Genomic DNA, 23,367 nt, shown 5'->3' with positions numbered 1-23,367 from the left:
GGTATGGTGAGTTAACAGCGGGTACGGTGTGTTGTTGGTAACGGTATGGTGTGTTAACAGCGGGTATGGTGTGTTAACAGCGGGTATGGTGTGTTAACAGCGGGTATGGTGTGTTAACAGCGGGTATGGTGTGTTAACAGCGGGTATGGTGTGTTAACAGCGGGTATGGTGTGTTAACAGCGGGTATGGTGTGTTAACAGCGGGTATGGTGTGTTAACAGCGGGTATGGTGTGTTAACAGCGGGTATGGTGTGTTAACAGTGGGTACGGTGCGTAGGAAGCGGTGTATTAACAGTGGGTACGGTGCGTAGGAAGCGGTGTATTAACAGTGGGTACGGTGCGTAGGAAGCGGTGTATTAACAGTGGGTACGGTACGTAGGAAGCGGTGTATTAACAGTGGGTACGGTGCGTAGGAAGCGGTGTATTAACAGTGGGTACGGTGCGTAGGAAGCGGTGTATTAACAGTGGGTACGGTGCGTAGGAAGCGGTGTATTAACAGTGGGTATGGTGCGTAGGAAGCGGTGTGTTAACAGTGGTTATGGTGCGTAGGAAGCGGTGTATTAACAGTGGGTACGGTGCGTAGGAAGCGGTGTATTAACAGTGGGTATGGTGCGTAGGAAGCGGTGTGTTAACAGTGGTTATGGTGCGTAGGAAGCGGTGTGTTAACAGTGGTTATGGTGCGTAGGAAGCGGTGTATTAACAGTGGGTACGGTGCGTAGGAAGCGGTGTATTAACAGTGGGTACGGTGCGTAGGAAGCGGTGTGTTAACAGCGGGTATGGTGTGTTAACAGCGGTATGGTGTGTTAACAGCGGTATGGTGTGTAACGGTATGGTGTGTTAACAGTGGGTACGGTGCGTAGGAAGCGGTGTATTAACAGTGGGTACGGTGCGTAGGAAGCGGTGTATTAACAGTGGGTACGGTGCGTAGGAAGCGGTGTATTAACAGTGGGTACGGTGCGTAGGAAGCGGTGTATTAACAGTGGGTACGGTGCGTAGGAAGCGGTGTATTAACAGTGGGTACGGTACGTAGGAAGCGGTGTATTAACAGTGGGTACGGTACGTAGGAAGCGGTGTGTTAACAGTGGGTACGGTGCGTAGGAAGCGGTGTATTAACAGTGGGTACGGTGCGTAGGAAGCGGTGTATTAACAGTGGGTACGGTGCGTAGGAAGCGGTGTATTAACAGTGGGTATGGTGCGTAGGAAGCGGTGTGTTAACAGTGGTTATGGTGCGTAGGAAGCGGTGTGTTAACAGTGGGTACGGTGCGTAGGAAGCGGTGTATTAACAGTGGGTACGGTGCGTAGGAAGCGGTGTGTTAACAGTGGTTATGGTGCGTAGGAAGCGGTGTGTTAACAGTGGGTACGGTGCGTAGGAAGCGGTGTATTAACAGTGGGTACGGTGCGTAGGAAGCGGTGTATTAACAGTGGGTATGGTGCGTAGGAAGCGGTGTATTAACAGTGGGTACGGTGCGTAGGAAGCGGTGTATTAACAGTGGGTACGGTGCGTAGGAAGCGGTGTATTAACAGTGGGTACGGTGCGTAGGAAGCGGTGTATTAACAGTGGGTATGGTGCGTAGGAAGCGGTGTATTAACAGTGGGTATGGTGCGTAGGAAGCGGTGTGTTAACAGTGGTTATGGTGCGTAGGAAGCGGTGTATTAACAGTGGGTATGGTGCGTAGGAAGCGGTGTATTAACAGTGGGTATGGTGCGTAGGAAGCGGTGTGTTAACAGTGGTTATGGTGCGTAGGAAGCGGTGTATTAACAGTGGGTATGGTGCGTAGGAAGCGGTGTATTAACAGTGGGTATGGTGCGTTGCTGACATGGACGTCACTGACATTCCAGCTCTTCCTTTTCAAACTCACAGGAGGAGGAAGGCAGCAGAGCAGAGAGAGCTGTCCGCTGAACATTACCGAGCATGCTGGGAGCTGCTGACTGTTGCACCCTGGGAGAGGTTGCCCGGTGTGGATGGGGAAACCGTGCGTCGTCACCGTGGTAACAGTGTAAGAGATTGGAACGGATTCCTGGTGCATCTTGGTACAAGAGAGAAAACAGTAATTCAGACAATTTTTCAAACTTCATAAGTGTAATTTTGAAGACTGTCCTGCGTATCATATTCACATAAGCTCTTTCTCCACAGCTCACGGTACCATAGAGCCTAACGAACGGCATAAATAACCCACATCCGGCCCCGATCTTAAACCAGCGTGAATTCCAATTAGCTAGACAACAACATACACTGTGATAGTAATGAAAGTGGACCAGGGCCCATCTGGACATCACCTTTTAATCCTCTGTCCCCACTACTACAGCGGTGTGTACCTACGTACCTGATCGTGTAGCTCCACCATGATGGGGGTCTGTTGATGCTGAGGTGGGTGTGCGGCAGGGTGAAGCATGCGTGGCGGTGCACTGGCTTGGCTGTATTGTCTGGACTCATCTAAAAGAACCTGCTGATGTTGCTGGGAGAAGAGAGGGTGGTGGAAGTCCTGGCGCAAGGCGTTGTGGAGTACAACCGGTCGGTCTCGACTCCCCCACTGTCGTCTCACTGGCGGGCTGCAGGAACATCACGGTAGCACATCATGAAACATCAGGCATACCATGTATTAAAAATAAAATTAAAATTTAAAAAAGTGTATGAAATTCTGTTTAGGGTATACTTAGATTACTTTAAAGTAATGTTGTCGTTTTATTACATTTTTTTTTTTATGAACATTACAAGTTAGAGAAGTTTAGTGGGAAAAAAGGTCCCAAAACAACAGCTAGAATCCAAAAGACATGGTGGTCGCCTTTTTGGGGTCTGGAACCTTAAGTAAGCATATACATGAAAGATCAAGGATACCATGCATGGACCATTGACCTGATCAGGTTAGGATATACAGTTGAAGTCGGACGTTTACATACACCTGAGCCAAATATATTTAAACTCAGTTTTTCAACAATTCCTGACATTTAATCCTAGTAAAAATTCCCTGTCTTAGGTCAGTTAGGATCACCACTTTATTTTAAGAATGTGAAATGTTGGAAAAATAGTAGAGAGAATTATTTATTTCAGCCATCACATTCCCAGTGGGTCAGAAGTTTACATACACTCAAATAGTATTTGGTAGCATTGCCTTTAAATTGTTGAACTTAGGTCAAACGTTTTGGGTAGCCTTCCACAAGCTTCTCACAATAAGTTGGGTGAATTTTGGCCCATTCCTCCTGATAGAGCTGGTGTAACTGAGTCAGGTTTGTAGGCCTCCTTGCTTGCACATGCTTTTTCAGTTCTGCCCAGAAATGTTCTATAGGATTGAGGTCAGGGCTTTGTGATGGCCACTCCAACACCTTGACTTTGTTGTCCTTAAGCCATTTTGACACAACTTTGGAAGTATGCTTTGGATCGTTGTCCATTTAGAAGACCCATTTGCGACCAAGCTTTAACTTCCTGACTGATGTCTTGAGATGTTGCTTCAATATTTCACAATTTTCCTTCCTGATGATGCCATCTATTTTGTGAAGTGCACCAGTCCCTCCTGCAGCAGAGCACCCCCACAACATGATGCTGCCACCCCCGTGCTTCACGGTTAGGATGGTGTTCTTTGGCCTGCAAGCCTCCCCCTTTTCCTCCTAACATAACGATGGCCAAACAGTTCTATTTTTGTTCCATCAGACCAGAGGACATTTCTCCAAAAAGTACAATCTTTGTCACCATGTGCAGTTGCAAACCATAGTCTGGCTTTTTAATGGCGGTTTTGGAGCAATGGCTTCTTCCTTGCTGAGTGGCCTTTCAGGTTATGTCGATTTAGGACTCGTTTTACTGTGGCTATAGATACTTTTGTACCCGTTTCCTCCAGCATCTTCACAAGGTCCTTTGCTGTTGTTCTGGGATTGATTTGCACTTTCCGCACCAAAGTACGTTCATATCTAGGAGACAGAACGCATCTCCTTCCTGAGCGGTATGACGGCTGCGTGGTCCCATGGTGTTTATACTTGCGTACTATTGTTTGTACAGATGAACGTGGTACCTTCAGGCATTTGAAAATTTCTCCCAAAGATGAACCAGGTCTACAATTTTCTTCTGAGGTCTTGGCTGATTTCTTTTGATTTTCCCATGATGTCAAGCAAAGAGGCACTGAGTTTGAAGGTAGGCCTTGAAATACATCCACAGGTACACCTCCAATTGACTCAAATTATGTCAATTAGCCTGTCAGAAGCTTCTAAAGCCATGACATAATTTTCTGGAATTTTCCAAGCTGTTTAAAGGCACAGTCAACTGAGTGTATGTAAACCTCTGACCCACTGGAATTGTGATATAATGAATTATAAGTTAAATAATCTGTCTGTAAACAATTGTTGGGAAAAATACTTGTGTCATGCACAAAGTAGATGTCCTAACCGACTTGCCAAAACTATAGTTTGTTAACAAGAAATTTGTGGAGTGGTTGAAAAACGAGTTTTAATGACTCCAACCTAAGTGTCTGTAAACCTCCCGACCTCAACTGTACCTAAGACAATTGTTATTTTTTTTGTTGATACAAACACTTATTTTTTTTTATTTTTTACATTTTATTCTGCTATTCTTCAGTTCATGTAAACTGGGGAAATAGTGTATCAAATACATTCAAATAAGTGCTGTCTGGGCATTTGGTCCTTGGATACAGCACAAATGATTCCAAAACCGTATGTAGTAGACCAGAACACACGATACAGGAATCCTCAGGATGGATGGCCCGTCATCGCACGATCACAGTTGATTAAACAAAAAAAGGGCTCTGCTTCCCAAATGGCAACCCATTCCCTTTATAGTGCACTACTTTTGACCAAGGCCTATAGGGTAGTGTACTGTATAGGGTAAGGGGTGCCATTTGGAACACATCCAAGCACTAAGAGACTATTCACCTTCTCCTGAGGTGCACTGGGGTGTTGCAGGACTCTCCTAGGAACCTCCTCTGGTTCAAGGGGGCTGTCGGTGGCCGCCTATTCACTGCTATTTCCCATGGTCGCATTGGTGACGTCGTGGGGACCGACGAAAAGGAGACCAGGGGTGCTGGAGGCACTTGTGGCTTCTAACCTCTGTCTTTACCCTGAAAATAAAACACCATTAACTACCTAAACACACGCACTAGCACCATTCTCCCTATAAAGTACACGACCCTACAGGCCCCTGGTCAAAAGTTATTGTTGTCTATCAACAATGACAAGACCGACGGGTCTGACAATCTAGATGGAATATTACTGAGGATAATAGCAGACGATATTGCCACATCTTCAATTTAAGCCTACTAGACAGCGAGTACCCTCAGGCCTGGAGGGAAGCTAAAGTCATTCCACTGCCTAAGAATAGTAAAGCCCCCTTTACTGGCTCAAATAGCCGACCAATCAGCCTGTTACCAACCCTTAGTAAACTTCTGGAGGGAAAATTATGTTTGACCAGATAAAATGCTATTTTACAGTAAACAAATAGACAACAGAATTTCAGCAAGCTTATAGGGAAGGACATTCAACAAGCACAGCACTTACACAAATGACTGATGATTGGCTGAGAGAAATTGATGATAAAATGATTGTGCTGTCTTGTTAGACTTCAGTGCAACTTTTGACATTATTGATCATAGTCTGCTGCTGGAAAAACTTGTGTTTTATGGCTTTACACCCCCTGCTATAATGTGGACAGAGTTAGACAAGTAACAGAACACAGAAGATGTTCTTTAATGGAAGCCTATCAAATATAATCCAGTTAGAAGAATCAGGAATTCCCCAGGGTAGCTGTTTAGGCCCCTTGCTTTTTAAATGTTTTACTAACGACATGCCAATGACTAAGTGAAGCCAGAGTGTCTATGTATGCGGATGACTCAACACTATACACGTTAGCTACTACAGCGACTGAAATGACTGCAACACTCAACAAAGAGCTGCAGTTAGTTTCAGAGTTGGTCTCAAGGAATAAATTAGCCCTAAATATTTCTAAAACTAAAAGCATTGTATTTGGGACAAATCCTTCACTAAACCCTAAACCTCAACTAAATCTTATAATAAATAATGTGGAAATTGAGCAAGTTGAGGTGACTAAACTGCGTGGAGTAACACTGGATTGTAAACTGTTATAGTCAAAACATATTGATGCAGTAGTAGCTAAGATGGGAAGAAGTCTGTCTGTAGTAAAGAGCTGCCCTGCCTTGTTAAACACACACTATCAACAAGGCAGGTCCTACAGGCCCTAGTTTTGTCACACCTTGACTACTGTTCAGTCGTGTGGTCAGGTGCCACAAAAGAGGACTTAGGAAAATTGCAATTGGCTCAGAACAGGGCAGCACGGCTGGCCCTTGGATCTACACAGAGAGCTAATATTAATAATATGCATGTCAATCTCTCCTGGCTCAAAGTGGAGGAGAGATTGACTTCATCACTACTTTTATTTATGAGAGGTACTGACATGTTGAATGCACCGAGATGTCTGTCTAAACTACTGGCACACAGCTCAGACACCCATGCATACCCCACCAGAGGTCTCTTCACAATCCCTAAGTCCAGAACAGACTATGGGAGGCACACAGTACTACATAGAGCCATGACTACATGGAACTCTATTCCACGTCAATTAACTGATGCAGCAGTAGAATCAGATTTAGAAAACAGATAAAAATACACCCTATAGAACAGCGGGGACTGTGAAGCAACACAAACACAAACATAGGCACATGCACACACGATAACATACGCACTATATACATTAGAGGTCGACCGATTAATCGGATTGGACGATTAATTAGGGCCGATTTCATGTTTTCATAACAATCGGAAATCGGCCATTTTGGACGCCGATTTTATTTTTTTACACCTTTATTTAACTAGGCAAGTCAGTTAAGAACACATTATTTTCAATGACGGCCTAGGAACAGTGGGTTAACTGCCTTGTTCTGGGGCAGAACGACAGATTTTTACCTTGTCAGCTCAGGGATTCAATCTTGCAACTTCACGGTTAACTAGTCCAACGCTCTAACCACCTGCTTCACGAGGAGCCCGCCTGTTACGCGAATGCAGTAAGAAGCCAAGGTAAGTTGCTAGCTAGCATTAAACAATCATAATCACTAGTTATAACTACACATGGTTGATGATATTACTAGTTTATCTAGCGTGTCCTGCATTGCATATAATCGATGCAGTGCGCATTCGCGAAAAAGGACTGTCGTTGCTCCAACGTGTACCTAACCATAAACATCAATGCCTTTCTTAAAATCAATACACAGAAGTATATATTTTTAAACCTGCATATTTAGCTAAAAGAAATCCAGGTTAGCAGGAAATATTAACCAGGTGAAATTGTGTCACTTCTCTTGCGTTCATTGCACGCAGAGTCAGGGTATATGCAACAGTTTGGGCCGCCTGGCTCGTTGCGAACTAATTTGACAGAATTTTACGTAATTATGACATAACATTGAAGGTTGTGCAATGTAACAGGAATATTTAGACTGATGGATGCCACCCGTTAGATAAAATACGGAACGGTTCCGTATTTCACTGAAAGAAAACATGTTTTGTTTTCGAGATGATAGTTTCCGGATTCGACCATATTAATGACCTAAGGCTCGTATTTCTGTGTGTTATTATGTTATAATTAAGTCTATGATTTGATAGAGCAGTCTGACTGAGTGATGGTGGGCACCAGCAGGCTCGTAAGCGTTCATTCAAACAGCACTTTCGTGCGTTTTACCAGCAGCTCTGCTGTTTATGAATTCAAGCCTATCAACTCCCGAGATTAGGCTGGTGTAACCGATGTGAAATGGCTAGCTAATTAGCGGGGTGCGCGCTAATAGCGTTTAAAATGTCACTCGCTCTGAGACTTGGAGTGGTTGTTCCCCTTGCTCTGCATGGGTAACGCTGCTTTGAGGGTGGCTGTTGTCGATGTGTTCCTGGTTCGAGCCCAGGTAGCGGCGAGGAGAGGGATGGAAGCTATACTGTTACACTGGCAATACTAAAGTGCCTATAAGAACATCCAATAGTCAAAGGTATATGAAATACAAATCGTAGAGAGAGAAATAGTCCTATAATAACTACAACCTAAAACTTCTTACCCGGGAATATTGAAGACTCATGTTAAAAGGAACCACCAGCTTTCATATGTTCTGAGCAAGGAACTTAAACGTTAGCTTTCTTACATGGCACATAATGCACTTTTAATTTCTTCTCCAACACTTTGTTTTTGCATTATTTAAACCAAATTGAACGTGTTTCATTATTTATTTGAGGCTAAATTGATTTTATTGATGTATTATATTAAGTTAAAATAAGTGTTCATTCAGTATTGTTGTAATTGTCATTATTACAAATAAATCCCCCCCCCCCCAAAAAAAATTGTCCGATTGAATCGGTATCGGCTTTTTTGGTTCTCCGATAATCGGTATCGGTGTTGAAAAATCATAATCGGTCGACCTCTAATATACATACACATGGATTTAGTAATGTAGATTTGTGGTAGTGGTGAAGTAAGGGCCTGAGGGCACACAGTATGTTGTGAAATCTGTGAATGTATTGTAAATGTTTTAAAATTGTATAAACTACCTAATTTTGCTGGACCCCAGGAATAGTAGCTGCTGCTTTAAAAATGGGGACATTTTTGCAAATGTATATAAAAGAAATACTGAAATATCACATTTACATAAGTATTCAGACCCTTTACTCAGTACTTTGTTGAAGCGCCTTTGGCAGCGATTACAGCCTCCAGTCTTCTTGGGTATGACGCTACAAGCTTGGCACACCTGTATTTGGGGAGTTTCTCCCATTCTTCTCTGCAGGTCCTCTCAAGCGCAGTCAGGTTGGATGGGGAGCGTCGCTGCACAGCTATTTCCAGGTCTCCCCAGAGATGTTCTTTGCTCTGGTCATCTTTCCCATGAATAGTGTCCCAGTCCCTGCCGCTGAAAAACATCCCCACAGCATGATGCTGCCACCACGGTAGGGATGGTGCCAGGTTTCCACGGTAGGGATGGTGCCAGGTTTCCTCCTGATGTGACGCTTGGCATTCGGGCCAAAGAGTTCAATCTTGGTTTCATCAGACCAGAGAATCTTGTTCCTCATGGTCTGAGAGTCCTTTAGGTGCCTTTTGGCAAACTCCAAGCGGGCTGTCATGTGCCTTTTACTGAGGAGTGGCTTCCGTCTGGCCACTCTAGCATAAAGGCCTGATTGGTGGAGTGCTACAGAGATGGGAGAACCTTCTAGAAGGACAACCATCTCCACAGAGGAACTCTGATGCTCTGTCAGAGTGACCATTGGGTTCTTAGTCACCTCCCTGATCGAGACCCTCTAGGAAGAGTCTTGGTGGTTCCAAACTTCTTCCATTTAAGAATGATGGAGGCCACTGTGTTCTTAGGGACCTTCAATGCTGCAGAAATGTTTTGGTACCCTTCCTCAGATCTGCGCCTCGACACAATCCTGTCTCGGAACGCTACGGACAATTCCTTCGACCTCATGGCTTGTTTTTTGCTCTGACATGCACTGTCGACTTTGGGAACTAATATAGACAGGTGTGTGCCTTTCCAAATCATGACCAATCAATTGAATTTAGCACAAGTGGACTCCAATCAAGTTGTAGAAACATCAAGGATGATCAATTTTGCACCTGGGCTAAATTTTGAGTCTCATAGCAAAGGGTCTGAAACCTTATTTACATAAGTAATCTGTTAATTTTTTCATACATTTGCAATGTATTCTAAAACCTGTTTTCACTTTGTCATAATGGGTATTATGTGTAGATTGAGGAATTTTGATTTAATCCATTTCAGAATAAAGCTGTAACAAAATGTGGGAAAAGGGAAGGGGTCTGATACAGGTAGCCTAGTGGTTAGAGCGTTGGACTAGTAACCCAAAGGTTGCTAGATCGAATCCCCGAGCTGACAAGGTAAAAATATGTCTTTCTGCCCCTGAACAACACAGTTAACCCACTGTTCCTAGGCCGTCATTATAAAAAATAATTTGTTCTTAACGGACTCGTCTAGTTAAATAAAAAAAATATATACACAAAAGTATGTGGACACGCCTTCAAATTAGTGGATTTGGCTATTTCAGCCATTGATGACAGGTGTATAAAAATCGAGCACACAACCGCGCAATCTCCATCGACAAACATTGGCAGTAGACTGGCTTTACTGAAGAGCTCAGTGACTTTCAACGTGGCACCGTCATGGGTTGCCACCTATTCACCAGTCAGTTTGTCAAATTTCTCCCCTGCTAGACCGGCCCGGCCAACTGTAAGTGCTGTTATTTTGAAGTGGAAACGTCCAGGAGCAACAACGGCTCTGTGGCAAAGTGGCAGGCCACACAAGCTAAAAGAACGGTACCGCCGAGTGCTGAAGCACAAACAATCATCTGTCCTCAGTTGCAACACTAACTACCGAGCTCCAAACTGCCTCTGGAAGCAATGTCAGCACAATAACTGTTTGTCGGGAGCTTAAATGGGTTTCCTTGGCTGAGCAGCCGCACACAAGCCTAAGATCACCATGCACAATGCCAAGCGTCGGCTGGAGTGTTGTAAAGCTTGCCGCCATTGGGCTCTGGAGCAGTGGAATCGTCTTCTCTGGAGTGATGAATCACGCTTCACCATCTGGCAGTCCGATGGACGAATCTGGGTTTGGCGGATGCCAGGAGAACGCTACCTTTTCCAATGCATAGTGCTAACTGTAAAGTTTGGTGGAGGAATAGCGGTCTGGAGCGTTTTTTCATGGTTTGGGCTAGGCCCCTTAGTTACAGTGAAAGGAAATCCTAACGCTATAGCATACAATGACATTCTAGATGATTCTGTGCTTCCAACTTTGTGGCAACAGCTTGGGGAAGGCCCTTTCCTTTTTCAGCATGACGATGACTTTGTCCTCAAAGCGAGGCCCATACAGAAATGGTTAGTCGAAATCAGTGTGGAAGAACATGACTGGCCTGCACAGAGCCCTGACCTCAACCCCATCAAACATTTCTGGGATGAATTGGAATGCTGACTGTGAGCCAGGCCTAATCACCCAACATCAGTGCCCGACCTCACTAACGCTCGTGGCTGAATGGAAGCAAGTCCCCGTAGCAATGTTCCAATATCTAGTGGAAAGCCTTTGCAGAAGAGTGGAGGCTGTTATCGCAGCAAAGGAGGTGACCAAATCTACATTAATGCCCATGATTTAGGAATGAGATGTTCGACGAGAAGGTGTCCACATACTTTTGGTCATGTAGCGTAGATATAATATACACTGCTCAAAAAAATAAAGGGAACACTTAAACAACACAATGTAACTCCAAGTCAATCACACTTCTGTGAAATCAAACTGTCCACTTAGGAAGCAACACTGATTGACAATAAATGTCACATGCTGTTGTGCAAATGGAATAGACAAAAGGTGGAAATTATAGGCAATTAGCAAGACACCCCCAAAAAAGGAGTGATTCTGCAGGTGGTGACCACAGACCACTTCTCAGTTCCTATGCTTCCTGGCTGATGTTTTGGTCACTTTTGAATGCTGGCGGTGCTCTCACTCTAGTGGTAGCATGAGACGGAGTCTACAACCCACACAAGTGGCTCAGGTAGTGCAGTTCATCCAGGATGGCACATCAATGCGAGCTGTGGCAAAAAGGTTTGCTGTGTCTGTCAGCGTAGTGTCCAGAGCATGGAGGCGCTACCAGGAGACAGGCCAGTACATCAGGAGACGTCGAGGAGGCCGTAGGAGGGCAACAACCCAGCAGCAGGACCGCTACCTCCGCCTTTGTGCAAGGAGGTGCACTGCCAGCGCCCTGCAAAATGACCTCCAGCAGGCCACAAATGTGCATGTGTCAGCATATGGTCTCACAAGGGGTCTGAGGATCTCATCTCGGTACCTAATGGCAGTCAGGCTACCTCTGGCGAGCACATGGAGGGCTGTGCGGCCCCACAAAGAAATGCCACCCCACACCATGACTGACCCATCGCCAAACCGGTCATGCTGGAGGATGTTGCAGGCAGCAGAACGTTCTCCACGGCGTCTCCAGACTCTGTCACGTCTGTCACATGTGCTCATGTGCTCAGTGTGAACCTGCTTTCATCTGTGAAGAGCACAGGGCGCCAGTGGCGAATTTGCCAATCTTGGTGTTCTCTGGCAAATGCCAAACGTCCTGCACGGTGTTGGGCTGTAAGCACAACCCCCACCTGTGGACGTCGGGCCCTCATACCACCCTCATGGAGTCTGTTTCTGACCGTTTGAGCAGACACATGCACATTTGTGGCCTGCTGGAGGTCATTTTGCAGGGCGCTGGCAGTGCACCTCCTTGCACAAAGGCGGAGGTAGCGGTCCTGCTGCTGGGTTGTTGCCCTCCTACGGCCTCCTCGACGTCTCCTGATGTACTGGCCTGTCTCCTGGTAGCGCCTCCATGCTCTGGACACTACGCTGACAGACACAGCAAACCTTTTTGCCACAGCTCGCATTGATGTGCCATCCTGGATGAACTGCACTACCTGAGCCACTTGTGTGGGTTGTAGACTCCGTCTCATGCTACCACTAGAGTGAGAGCACCGCCAGCATTCAAAAGTGACCAAAACATCAGCCAGGAAGCATAGGAACTGAGAAGTGGTCTGTGGTCACCACCTGCAGAATCACTCCTTTTTTGGGGGTGTCTTGCTAATTGCCTATAATTTCCACCTTTTGTCTATTCCATTTGCACAACAGCATGTGACATTTATTGTCAATCAGTGTTGCTTCCTAAGTGGACAGTTTGATTTCACAGAAGTGTGATTGACTTGGAGTTACATTGTGTTGTTTAAGTGTTCCCTTCATTTTTTTGAGCAGTGTATATTCAAATAATTTCTGGGTAACAATTAAGTACCTTACTGTAATATATACAGTGGATATAGAAAGTCACCACCCCCTTTAAAAAATGTTCACCTTTTGTTGCCTTACAGCCTGAAATGAAAACACATCAAATCTGACTTTTTCCAGCTTTATTTACACACAGTAACCCACAATATCCAAGTGAAAAAACAACTTAAAACAGTAAAATACCCTATTTGGATAAGTGGACACCACCCTGAGTTAATACTTGGTGGAACCGCCTTTTGCTTGAATTACAGCTATGAGTCTCTTTGAACAAGTCTCTACTAACTTTGCACACTTAGACGGTGAAAAATTTGCCCATTCTTCCTTGCAGAATTGTTCAAGCTCAGTCAGATTTTCAATGGGATTTAGGTCGGGGCCTAAATCCCATTGATTTAGGCCACCCATTGACTAGGTCACTCAAGGACATTCACCTTCTTGCACTTCAGCCACTGTACGGTTGCTTTAGGTCATGGTTCACGTTGAAATGGGAACCACCTTCAACTTCCTGGCAGAGGGCTGCAGGTTCTCCTCAAGAACCTGCCGGTATTTTCCGGTGCTCCAGTCCCTGCCGAAGAGACACACCCCTACAACAGGATGCTGCCACCGCCGCTCTTCACTGTAGGCGCGGCATTCTATACTGTAGGCGCGGCATTCTTCACTGTAGGCGCGGCATTCTTCACTGTAGGCGCGGCATTCTTCACTGTAGGCGCGGCATTCTTCACTGTAGGCGCGGCATTCTTCACTGTAGGCGCGGCATTCTTCACTGTAGGCGCGGCATTCTTCACTGTAGGCGCGGCATTCTTCACTGTAGGCGCGGCATTCTATACTGTAGGCGCGGCATTCTTCACTGTAGGCGCGGCATTCTTCACTGTAGGCGCGGCATTCTTCACTGTAGGCGCGGCATTCTTCACTGTAGGCGCGGCATTCTTCACTGTAGGCGCGGCATTCTTCACTGTAGGCGCGGCATTCTATACTGTAGGCGCGGCATTCTATACTGTAGGCGCGGCATTCTTCACTGTAGGCGCGGCATTCTTCACTGTAGGCGCGGCATTCTTCACTGTAGGCGCGGCATTCTTCACTGTAGGCGCGGCATTCTTCACTGTAGGCGCGGCATTCTTCACTGTAGGCGCGGCATTCTTTGGGTAGAAAGATGTATTGGGTTTTCACCAGACATCTCGTTTTGCATTCAGGCCAAAAAGTTCAACTTTGGTCTCAACTGACCACAGCACCTTTTGCCACGGAATCTACAATGTGCTATTTGGCAAAGCTTCAAACGAGACCTGATGTGGCCTTTTTTTTTTTTGAGGAGTGTTTTTCTTTTCTTGCCACCCTCCCATAGAGGACAGATTTGTGGAGAGCTTGTGATATTGTGGTCACATGCACACATTGACCAGTCTTTGCCATAAAGGCCTGAAACTCTTTCAGTCACCATTGGCTTCTTGGTAGCCTCTCTGATCAGTCTCCTCCTTGCCCGATCATCCAGGTTGGAGGGACGATCCATGCTGGGTCTGGGTGGTGCCATACGCCTTCCACTTCTTAATAATGGTCCTAACTGTGCTCAGAGGGATAGACAAAGCCTTTGAAATCTTTTTATATCCATCCCCTGACTTGTGTCTTTCCACAACTTTAACTCATAGATCTTTTGAAAATACCTTTCCGGCCATAGTGGATTATTTGTTTTGGAGTGGAGTCCTCTATGAACAACTGCTTTTATTCTGAACTAATCGAAGTCACTACAATTGATCACAGATGGAAGCCAATTAGCTTGATTTGTGATCTGGAAGGTGGTTGGTTATACCTCTGCATGTTTGCAATTGGGGGGGGTTCACTTTTAGTTTTCAGAGTTGTTGAGATAATTTTTTTCACTTGGATATTGTGGGTTACTGTGTGTAAATACAGATGTAAAAAGTCAGATTTAATGTGTTTTCATTTCAGGCTGTAAGGAAACAAAAGGTGAACATTTTGAAAGAGGGTGGTGACTTTCTATACCCACTGTATATCTTACTGCAATATATCAACTCATTTCTGGGTAACAATTTAGTACCTTACTGTAATACATTTCCATAAAAAAATTGGCTAAAATAGTTTAAGCAAACAACTATTTCTCAACAAGAATTTTGCTAGGACTGTCTGGGAGTGGTCTGAGTGGTGAGGGGAAAACTAGCTGTTATTGGCAGAGAGGTTTGGAACTCTTTGTTATTGGTCTATTAACTAAATTTACTGCATGGTGATGTCACCATGGAAAGCAGAAATTCACGCCCATCCAAACCTGCAACTATCTGGATATAACACTTGTCACACTTTTACAGTGTTAGTTTCATCATCTGTTGTACAATATGAGATAAAACACAGGGAAAAATGTATTTTGACTGCACTAGGCCTTTAAGATGTAATGAACTTTCTATCAGACTGAAGAATACTTCTGTACTAACTAAGTCGCTCTGGATAAAATAATCTGCTAAATATAAATGTATAGCTATCTAGCGCAGTGCAAGTTGCAATGCATTTATCGTCATGGTAAATAAGAATTTGTTCTTAACTGAATTGCCTAGTTAAATAAAAGGTAATTTTTTTTTTACAAAAATGGAAATGACACAGGCAGCCCATTCTGATATTTCTTCCACTAATTGGTCCTTTGACCAAGTCCAATTTGTTTCACATCAGATATTTTTCAGAGCTGATATGACTGGTCAAAAGACCAATTAGTAACAAAAAAATAATTGGGTTGCCGGTATAAAACGCAGCCAAAGAAATGTTGGACTATTTGACATCACCAGTTTGTAAATAGGGGGCGCTGTATCTAACTGAAACAAAAACAAGGAAAGCCATGTGCTCAGAGAGAAACAAAGCAACAACAAAGGACGAGGAGTTAGCTTGCTAAATAAGTATAAATAATAGATTTGTTTCACACTTCAATAAGATAGGCATGCAACGATAAAGCATCTAACGTTACACTTCTATTTTAATTTCAAGTTGCATTGCTGATATTCCATGATGCTAACGCATTTAGCCCCAAAAAGCACAAAGGCACTGCTTGCAATGGACACAGGAGCTAGCTAGCCGTTATAAGCCCAGGAGGTAGCCATCCACTGTCAACCACATTTTTGCAGTGTGCAACACATGCACAAATGAATCTCAAGCTTTTCAATCATACTTGGCAAATATGCTAGCTATCATCAATAACTAAATGCAAAAAAAGGAACACATGATTAGCGAGCTTAGTAACTGTAGTAACGTTAGCTACAGTTAACGTTAACTAGCTAATCATGTTTTCCTTATAGCTAACTGAGCATGCAGAACTAGCTAGCCATCTTTAGCTTACTTGCTTTAGTCTCAACTCGGAAGACGAAGGATGCACGGCCTGAGGTTATGTTAGCTATGAGGTGTGGAGTGCAAATGCAGTCGTTTTCAAGTTTGACAGGTGCCCTTGGTGTCTGAAGTTCCAGTTGCGACGACAAAGCAGATATCGTTAGCTTAGCTAGCTACCGCCTGGTTAACGTTCGCCGACTGTGTTGTTACGCTAGTAGATAGCCTATTTGCTAGCTAACGTTATTGCATAGTCCATCCATCATTCTAAAGAAATAAAAGCTATAAACATATTATTTTTTTATATAAAAACTAGAATAAAACTTAGTTTAGAATGATTAATTCCGATAAATGTAATTGGTAACATTCGCGTGTTGTCACGGAGGGATAATAAGAAAGGTTGTAGGAACTTGTTTTGATGAAGCCACACCTCTCTCCTGCGCTAGTGTTAAAAACGCCAATCACAAAACGGCAGGCGTGCACGGAACCAATTACTCTTTATAGCTACATGCATCCTGTGACGTTATGAATCCTTAATCACAAATACAATAAAATCAAGAAACCATACCGGCCCGACACAGATACAGCTTTGATGCTGAACAGATTAAGCAACTCAACCATGCACAGCTTGTAAAGAAGGACTAGAACCAGCGTTGTCAAACTCATTTTGCCCCGGTGGGCGCATTCAGTCTTATAAAGGTCTAGAGGACTGCACTGAAAATCGGTTATATTTCCTTCCTGTCAAAATTTGAAAAATAAAATTGTCCTCTATCCATTGTTTTGGGAATTTACGATGCTCCCTGACTGTCTAGCTTTCATTTTGGTGATTATTTTTATTTATTTAACTAGGCAAGTCAGTGAAGACCAAATTCTTATTTACAATGACGTCCGAACCCTCCCCTAACCCGGACGACGCTGGGCCAATTGTGCACCGCCCTATGGAACTCCCGATCACGGCTGGTTGTGATACAGCCCGGGATCGAACCCGGGTCTGTAGTGACGCCTCTAGCACAGCGCCACTCAGTCCGGACAAGAAACACTAAATGTAGGTTGATTCTCATTTCTCCACAGTTTCTATCTGGGTTTAGTGATTTAAAAAAATTGTGATTGCCCCCCCCCCCAAAAAAAAACAAATCTAAATTATACTGAACAAAAATATAAACGCAACAGGCAACAATTTCATTGATTGTACTGAGATACAGTTCATATGAGGAAATCAGTCAATTGAAATAAATTCATGAGACCCTAATCTATGGATTTAACATGACTGGGAATACAGATATGCATATATTGGTCACAGGTACCATATAAAAAAAAAAAATGGGCCTCAGATTTGAGTCACAGTATTTTTGTGCATTCACATTGCCATCAATGAAATGCAACTGTTCATTGTCCGTAGTTTATGTCTTCCCATACCCATAACCCCACCGCCACCATGGGGCACTCTGTTCACAACATTGACATCAGCAAACCGCTCGCCCACATGACGCCATACACATGATCTGCGGTTGTGAAGCAGGTTGGACGTACTGCCAAATTCTCTAAAACGATGTTGAAGGCAGGTTATGGTAGAGAAATTACCATTAAATTATCTGGCAACAGTTCTGGTGGACATTCCTGCAGTCAGCATGCCAATTTCACTCGCGCTCAAAACTTGAGACATCTGTGGCATTGTGTTGTGTGACAAAACTGCACATTTTAGAGTGGCCTTTTGTCCCCAGCACAAGGGGCACCTGTGTAATGACCACACTGTTTAATCTGATTCTTGTTATGCCACACCTGTCAGGTGGACGGATAATTTTAGGAGGAGAAATGGAGAAAGGAGAAATGCTCACTAACAGGGATGTAAACCAATTTGTGCACAAACATTTGAGAGAAATAAGCTTTTTGTACATTTGGAAAATTTATTGGAACTTTTATTTCAGCTCATTTCAACACTTTACATGTTGCATTTATATTTTTATTTCAGTGTGTGTGTATATATATATATATATATATATATATATATATATATATATATGATATCCTTTATTTAACTCAAACCACCTGGTCAGTTTAATTCCGTCTGGTGCCTAATGAATACCACTCAATAGTGTTGAGGTAGCATGTAACCATAGCCGCAGGAAGTCTGAAAAATCTGAATATAAACAAATATATATTTCCTTTAAAGTAGTGCAGTGGGTATTTAATAATCAGACCAATATAATGCTGATGCTGCACATAACTAATCAATCACAGATAGATCTAGACTTGAGAGACGACTTGAAATAGACAAGATGGCAGCGTACACATTGTTGGATTACTTCATGGAGAAAAAAATTATATATTTTTTAAAATTCAAACCTGGATACAGACATTTTATGAGACTCCTGTTTCCACGAATCGAGGACGACGATAGTATCGCTGACGCCAAGCTAAGGTTGGTCAAACATTTTACACCAAAAAGTACCTATCCTGTAACTCCCATTAATGGATACCAAAAAAATCTTTGGTTAAATCCCAAGATCTGGTGTAACAATCTGTAGCTTAGACAGAGCTGCATCACGATAAATCTATCACCTTTGGCCAGACAGAAGCCAAACAAAGATTAAAAACTGGCAATTGCCGCCAACTGCTGGCTGCTCTGCCTGCTGTTTTATGTCCCACATTTTATAGTCTCACGTGTAAACTAGTCACAACAAGGCAGATGGAACCTAAACCATATGGGGGGGGGGTAAGTACACATACATTCTGCTTCAGACAACAATTCCACTGACAGATGACAACATTCACCACATTTGTTAAAGGGGAAATCCAGGATTAATACATCATGTTTGTTTTTTTTTACTTTAAAATATGTGATATGGATGTTCAGTGCTTGGCTCTATAGCTCTGTCTAGAAATATGAGAGTAGTTAAATTTCTCCAGTCTCATCCCTCAACTGTAAAACAAGAGACGAGGTGTCCCGGTTTGTTGTTCGAATTTCAGATTGCCCCTCTACTAGTAACTCTCTCTATGGGATCTCGGCCAGTTACATCCTTTCCTCTGAACCAGACAGCCTTGGAAAAAGGAAGGAGCCATCAGTAAGCATTTCACTGTTAGTCAACACCTGTTGTTTACAAAAGCACGTGACAAATAACATTTGATTTTAAATTTGACTCTACTTGTCCTGTAACACTGACTACAAGAAGTCACATACAGTAACATTCATACACAATGTATTTTTTTCCCCGACATATATTTTTTCATGCCACGCAGCACAACTGAGACAGTATGCTGGTTTATGACCTCATAACCAAAATGACTTCACATGTAGCCTAGGCCTAGTAAAAAGTCTATTTTTATATATATAGGAACGAATTTGCAAAAACGTATAATATGTGGCTAACGTTAGCTAGGTGGCTAACGTTAGCTAGGTGGCTAACGTTAGCTAGCACTAGGGGTTAGGGGTTAAGGTTAGGGTTAGTAAAGGGGTAAATAAAAGGGTTAAGGTTAGGGGAACAGTTAACTAACATAAGTAGTTGCAAAGTTGCAAGAGAAAAAAAAGTAGTAAGTAGTTGCTAATTAGCTTAAATGATCAAGTTGTCCGTGATGAGATTCGAACATGCAACCTTTGGGTTGCTAGACGTTTGCGTTACACGTCAGCCTTCTTTTACGTTTGCCTTAAAAGTAACCTTATATAATCATACCAAAACGTAACATATCATACTAATTTGAGAGTCCCGGATTTACATGAACTATGTTACGTCTATTATGAGACCAGTCTGAGACAACACTAAACCCTGTTTATCCTATCCAGCAGATAGCACTGTGTAGCCTAGTCTGTTGTTTCCTCGCAAGTGATAGCATACAGTAATCTATATATGTGACCCCAAACAGGACTCTGGCCCCACAGAGGACTCTGGCCTCTTAGCCAATTAGGTAACACATGCAACTATGGAGGGCCAAATTAGGGCCTAATTGTCAGGAACGGGCCTTGATTTGTTATAACACGACTTGTTATGAATGCGGGTATGTAAAAAAAAAAAAGTGCTTAAAAGTCTTGAGTATGGTTACATGTACACAATAATGAGATATTTGTAGAAAGTCAGATTTAATATAATAATTCAATTAAAACGTTTACATGCTTTGCAATTTCCCTAATAATGATGTTTACATGGAGACATCTGAAATCAGGCTACCTGATGACACTCTGATAAATGCAGAAAAATCACCAATCAAAATCAACTTTCTACCCACAGCGACCATGTTATTTTGGGAAACATATTTGATTCTGAATTCGGACAAATTAAGTTAGTTTGTGGAAAACTACCTCTAACGCATACATTCAGTTCTTTCCGAACTCACTTCACTCGCACTAAAGAAAGCCCCACAGTGGAGGTGTCATAATACCCATAAAACCTAGCGGTCAAACAGGGAAATGGTTCCAATCGTTTTTCCACCATTCATTTTGCTTTAAAACTGCAAAATGTAATTTTCACCCCATGAACAAAAATGTGTCGAATTGCATGAAATACACTTTAAACCTGCAAAATTCCCTCCAACATGATGGATGTGAACAGTTTGTGTCATGAACAATGCTTGTGCCCATAAAAATAGACGTGACGTGTGCGCAGGGGGGGGGGGGGGGGGGGATGTTCCCCAGAGCTGGATGGGGGGGCCCCCGAGTGAAAAAGTTTGGGAACACCTGCTTTTGAAAGGCTTGCTCGGTTCTAGCACATGCGCAGATCAAACACCGCTTGATCACAGTTTAGGGTGTTTACGTGTCCTTATAATTCGAAAGATTTCTTAGAAAATCTGGTGTTTTAATCGAGGTATGTTTACTTCGATTTTGCCCTTATGCGGATTAAGATAAACATAGTATGGTGTTTACATGACTATTATATAATCTCCGTACTGCCATAATCACTTTATCGAATTATTACTATGCATGTAAAGGTACTCACGATAGAAGTCCTTGCACAGGATCGTTATCTGTGGAATAAAATGAAGTGGGCCTGTAACGGGAGAGACAGAAAGTGCGAATTGTCTTAGACCAAAGAAATGGTGTCTTTAGCAGTCTATTGATCCAGCATACATATTTTGCCTAGAGACATTACATCATGTATTATGTCTGAGCATCTATCTGCACGTCAGGCCTGGCTGTCCGATTGCTTCACTGCAGAGGAAAAACACTGCAATGTTGCAGACGGAAATATCACTATAAAGGGGGAAGGAGACCAATGCATTCTTATTGGGATGTTCTAATCGTCTTTCACTAGACATAACACCGGTTCGTAAAATGGGAGATAGGAAACGCTCTCTATCCTTGCGCTATAGACCCGGTGCAGAATGTAAACATTACTCTCTCTCTCCTAGCGAGATACAAAACAAGGAGGGGCTCAAGGCAGTCTAGGGGAAAAGACAAACAGCGAAGCCCAACGCAGCCCCTGGAAAAACTGCAAAGCCAGCTAGCTAGTTAGCACGCAAACAGAAACAGATCACCTATGCAAACTGTAGTGACAACTTGATAAATATAGTCCAACATCGTTACCTGATTGTTAATTAGCAAGCATTTGATTTAATTATATTTCTCCTTGTAATTCTTCATATCTCGTTCATATTTTTGGTGCGGCATTATCGTCAGCTGTTCCAATGTGGAATATTCCGTGGATTTCACCACTATTATAAAGAAAGGTACAAACATTACACCTTGTATTCCAAAACGCCTGAAACCAACATCCTACGCGGGATATCTGACAAGACGCCGCCAAACTGTAATCACAATATACTCCAGCTGATTGTACATGGCCGGTAGAAAACCCTGATACTTGTTTTGGGTTTGGCAGTAAACGTTTTACCCCCATTTGGGCGCATTTGAGAGAGCGCACTCCATCCTGTCAGCTTTACCGTAATGACAGTATGAGTGTGACCGTGTTATATCCCCAATGTCATGTGTCGGCGGTCAAGATCACTTGTATATATGTAGGTCATTGGCCTCTAAAATCGGATTTCTTATACATTTGTACATGAACTTGAATTGAATATTATTTCTAAGTGATTTTTAAGTTTTTCCTAATACTAATAATTCAACATGACGCCTGAATGTGTTTACAATTGGCTCATTCATCCCCCTCCTCTCCCCTGTAACTATTCCCCAGGTCGTTGCTGCAAATGAGAACGTGTTCTCAGTCAACTTACCTGGTAAAATAACGGTAAAATAAAATAAATAAATAAAAAAATGTATAAACTTGCCTTGGTGACAGCTGAAAACATTTATTTATCATGAAAAATAACATATTTCCACCCAACCTTTTTGTGAGATTATGACAACAACCATATGATTTCCATATCTAAACAAATACATGTATGTAAATTATATAAATAATATACTAATTTACCTCAAAATATAGAAAGGTAAAAGAAATGGTGTCTTTAGCACCATTGTAATTGGAAATTACAATTGAAATTACACCCTGTAATTGGAAATTACAAGGTGTGGGTGAAAATGACAAGGTGTGGGTGAAAATGACAAGGTGGGGTGGAAATGACAAGGTGTGGGTGGAAATGACAAGGTGTGGGTAAAAATGACAAGGTGTGGGTGGAAATGACAAGGTGTGGGTGGAAATGACACGGTGTGGGTGGAAATGACAAGGTGTGGGTGGAAATGACAAGGTGTGGGTGGAAATGACAAGGTGTGGGTAAAAATGACAAGGTGTGGGTGGAAATGACAAGGTGGGTGGAAATGACGAGGTGTGGGTGGAAATGACAAGGTGGGGTGGAAATGACAAGGTGTGGGTGAAAATGACAAGGTGGGGTGAAAATGACAAGGTGTGGGTGGAAATGACAAGGTGGGGTGAAAATGACAAGGTGGGGTGGAAATGACAAGGTGTGGGTGAAAATGACAAGGTGGGGTGAAAATGACATGGTGGGGTGGAAATGACAAGGTGGGGTGAAAATGACAAGGTGTGGGTGGAAATGACAAGGTGGGGTGAAAATGACAAGGTGTGGGTGGAAATGACAAGGTGTGGGTGGAAATGACAAGGTGTGGGTGGAAATGACAAGGTGGGGTGAAAATGACAAGGTGTGGGTGGAAATGACAAGGTGTGGGTGGAAATGACAAGGTGGGGTGAAAATGACAAGGTGTGGGTGGAAATGACAAGGTGGGGTGGAAATGACAAGGTGTGGGTGGAAATGACAAGGTGTGGGTGGAAATGACAAGGTGGGGTGAAAATGACAAGGTGGGGGTGGAAATGACAAGGTGGGGTGGAAATGACAAGGTGGGGTGGAAATGACAAGGTGTGGGTGGAAAT

The 23,367-nt window shown here is 43.2% G+C and overlaps 1 protein-coding gene across 5 annotated transcripts in view; it reads right to left on the bottom strand.

Annotated features, from left to right (window-relative positions):
- Positions 1-21,927, bottom strand: part of rnf44 (ring finger protein 44) — a 38,296-nt gene extending 16,369 nt beyond the window's left edge. Inside the window, exons 1-5 of one of the 5 annotated variants that reach the window (XM_071411947.1) lie at positions 21,609-21,927; positions 21,022-21,072; positions 4,875-5,059; positions 2,324-2,549; positions 1,859-2,026 (exon numbers count right to left, since the gene is read on the bottom strand). In XM_071411947.1, the coding sequence (XP_071268048.1) occupies positions 1,859-2,026; positions 2,324-2,549; positions 4,875-4,981 (501 nt within the window). In that variant the 5' untranslated portion in view covers positions 4,982-5,059; positions 21,022-21,072; positions 21,609-21,927. Of the gene's footprint in view, positions 1-1,858; positions 2,027-2,323; positions 2,550-4,874; positions 5,060-16,112; positions 16,550-21,021; positions 21,073-21,608 lie in introns of those variants that run through there. The other 4 variants (XM_071411949.1, XM_071411952.1, XM_071411951.1 and 1 more) reach the window with 4 other exon arrangements.
- Positions 21,928-23,367: the final 1,440 nt, after the last annotated feature.

This window comes from Salvelinus alpinus, chromosome 7 (genome assembly GCF_045679555.1).
Source record: "Salvelinus alpinus chromosome 7, SLU_Salpinus.1, whole genome shotgun sequence".
In the NCBI taxonomy this organism is placed as follows: domain Eukaryota; kingdom Metazoa; phylum Chordata; class Actinopteri; order Salmoniformes; family Salmonidae; genus Salvelinus; species Salvelinus alpinus.
This window is presented reverse-complemented; position numbering and strand designations above follow the sequence as displayed.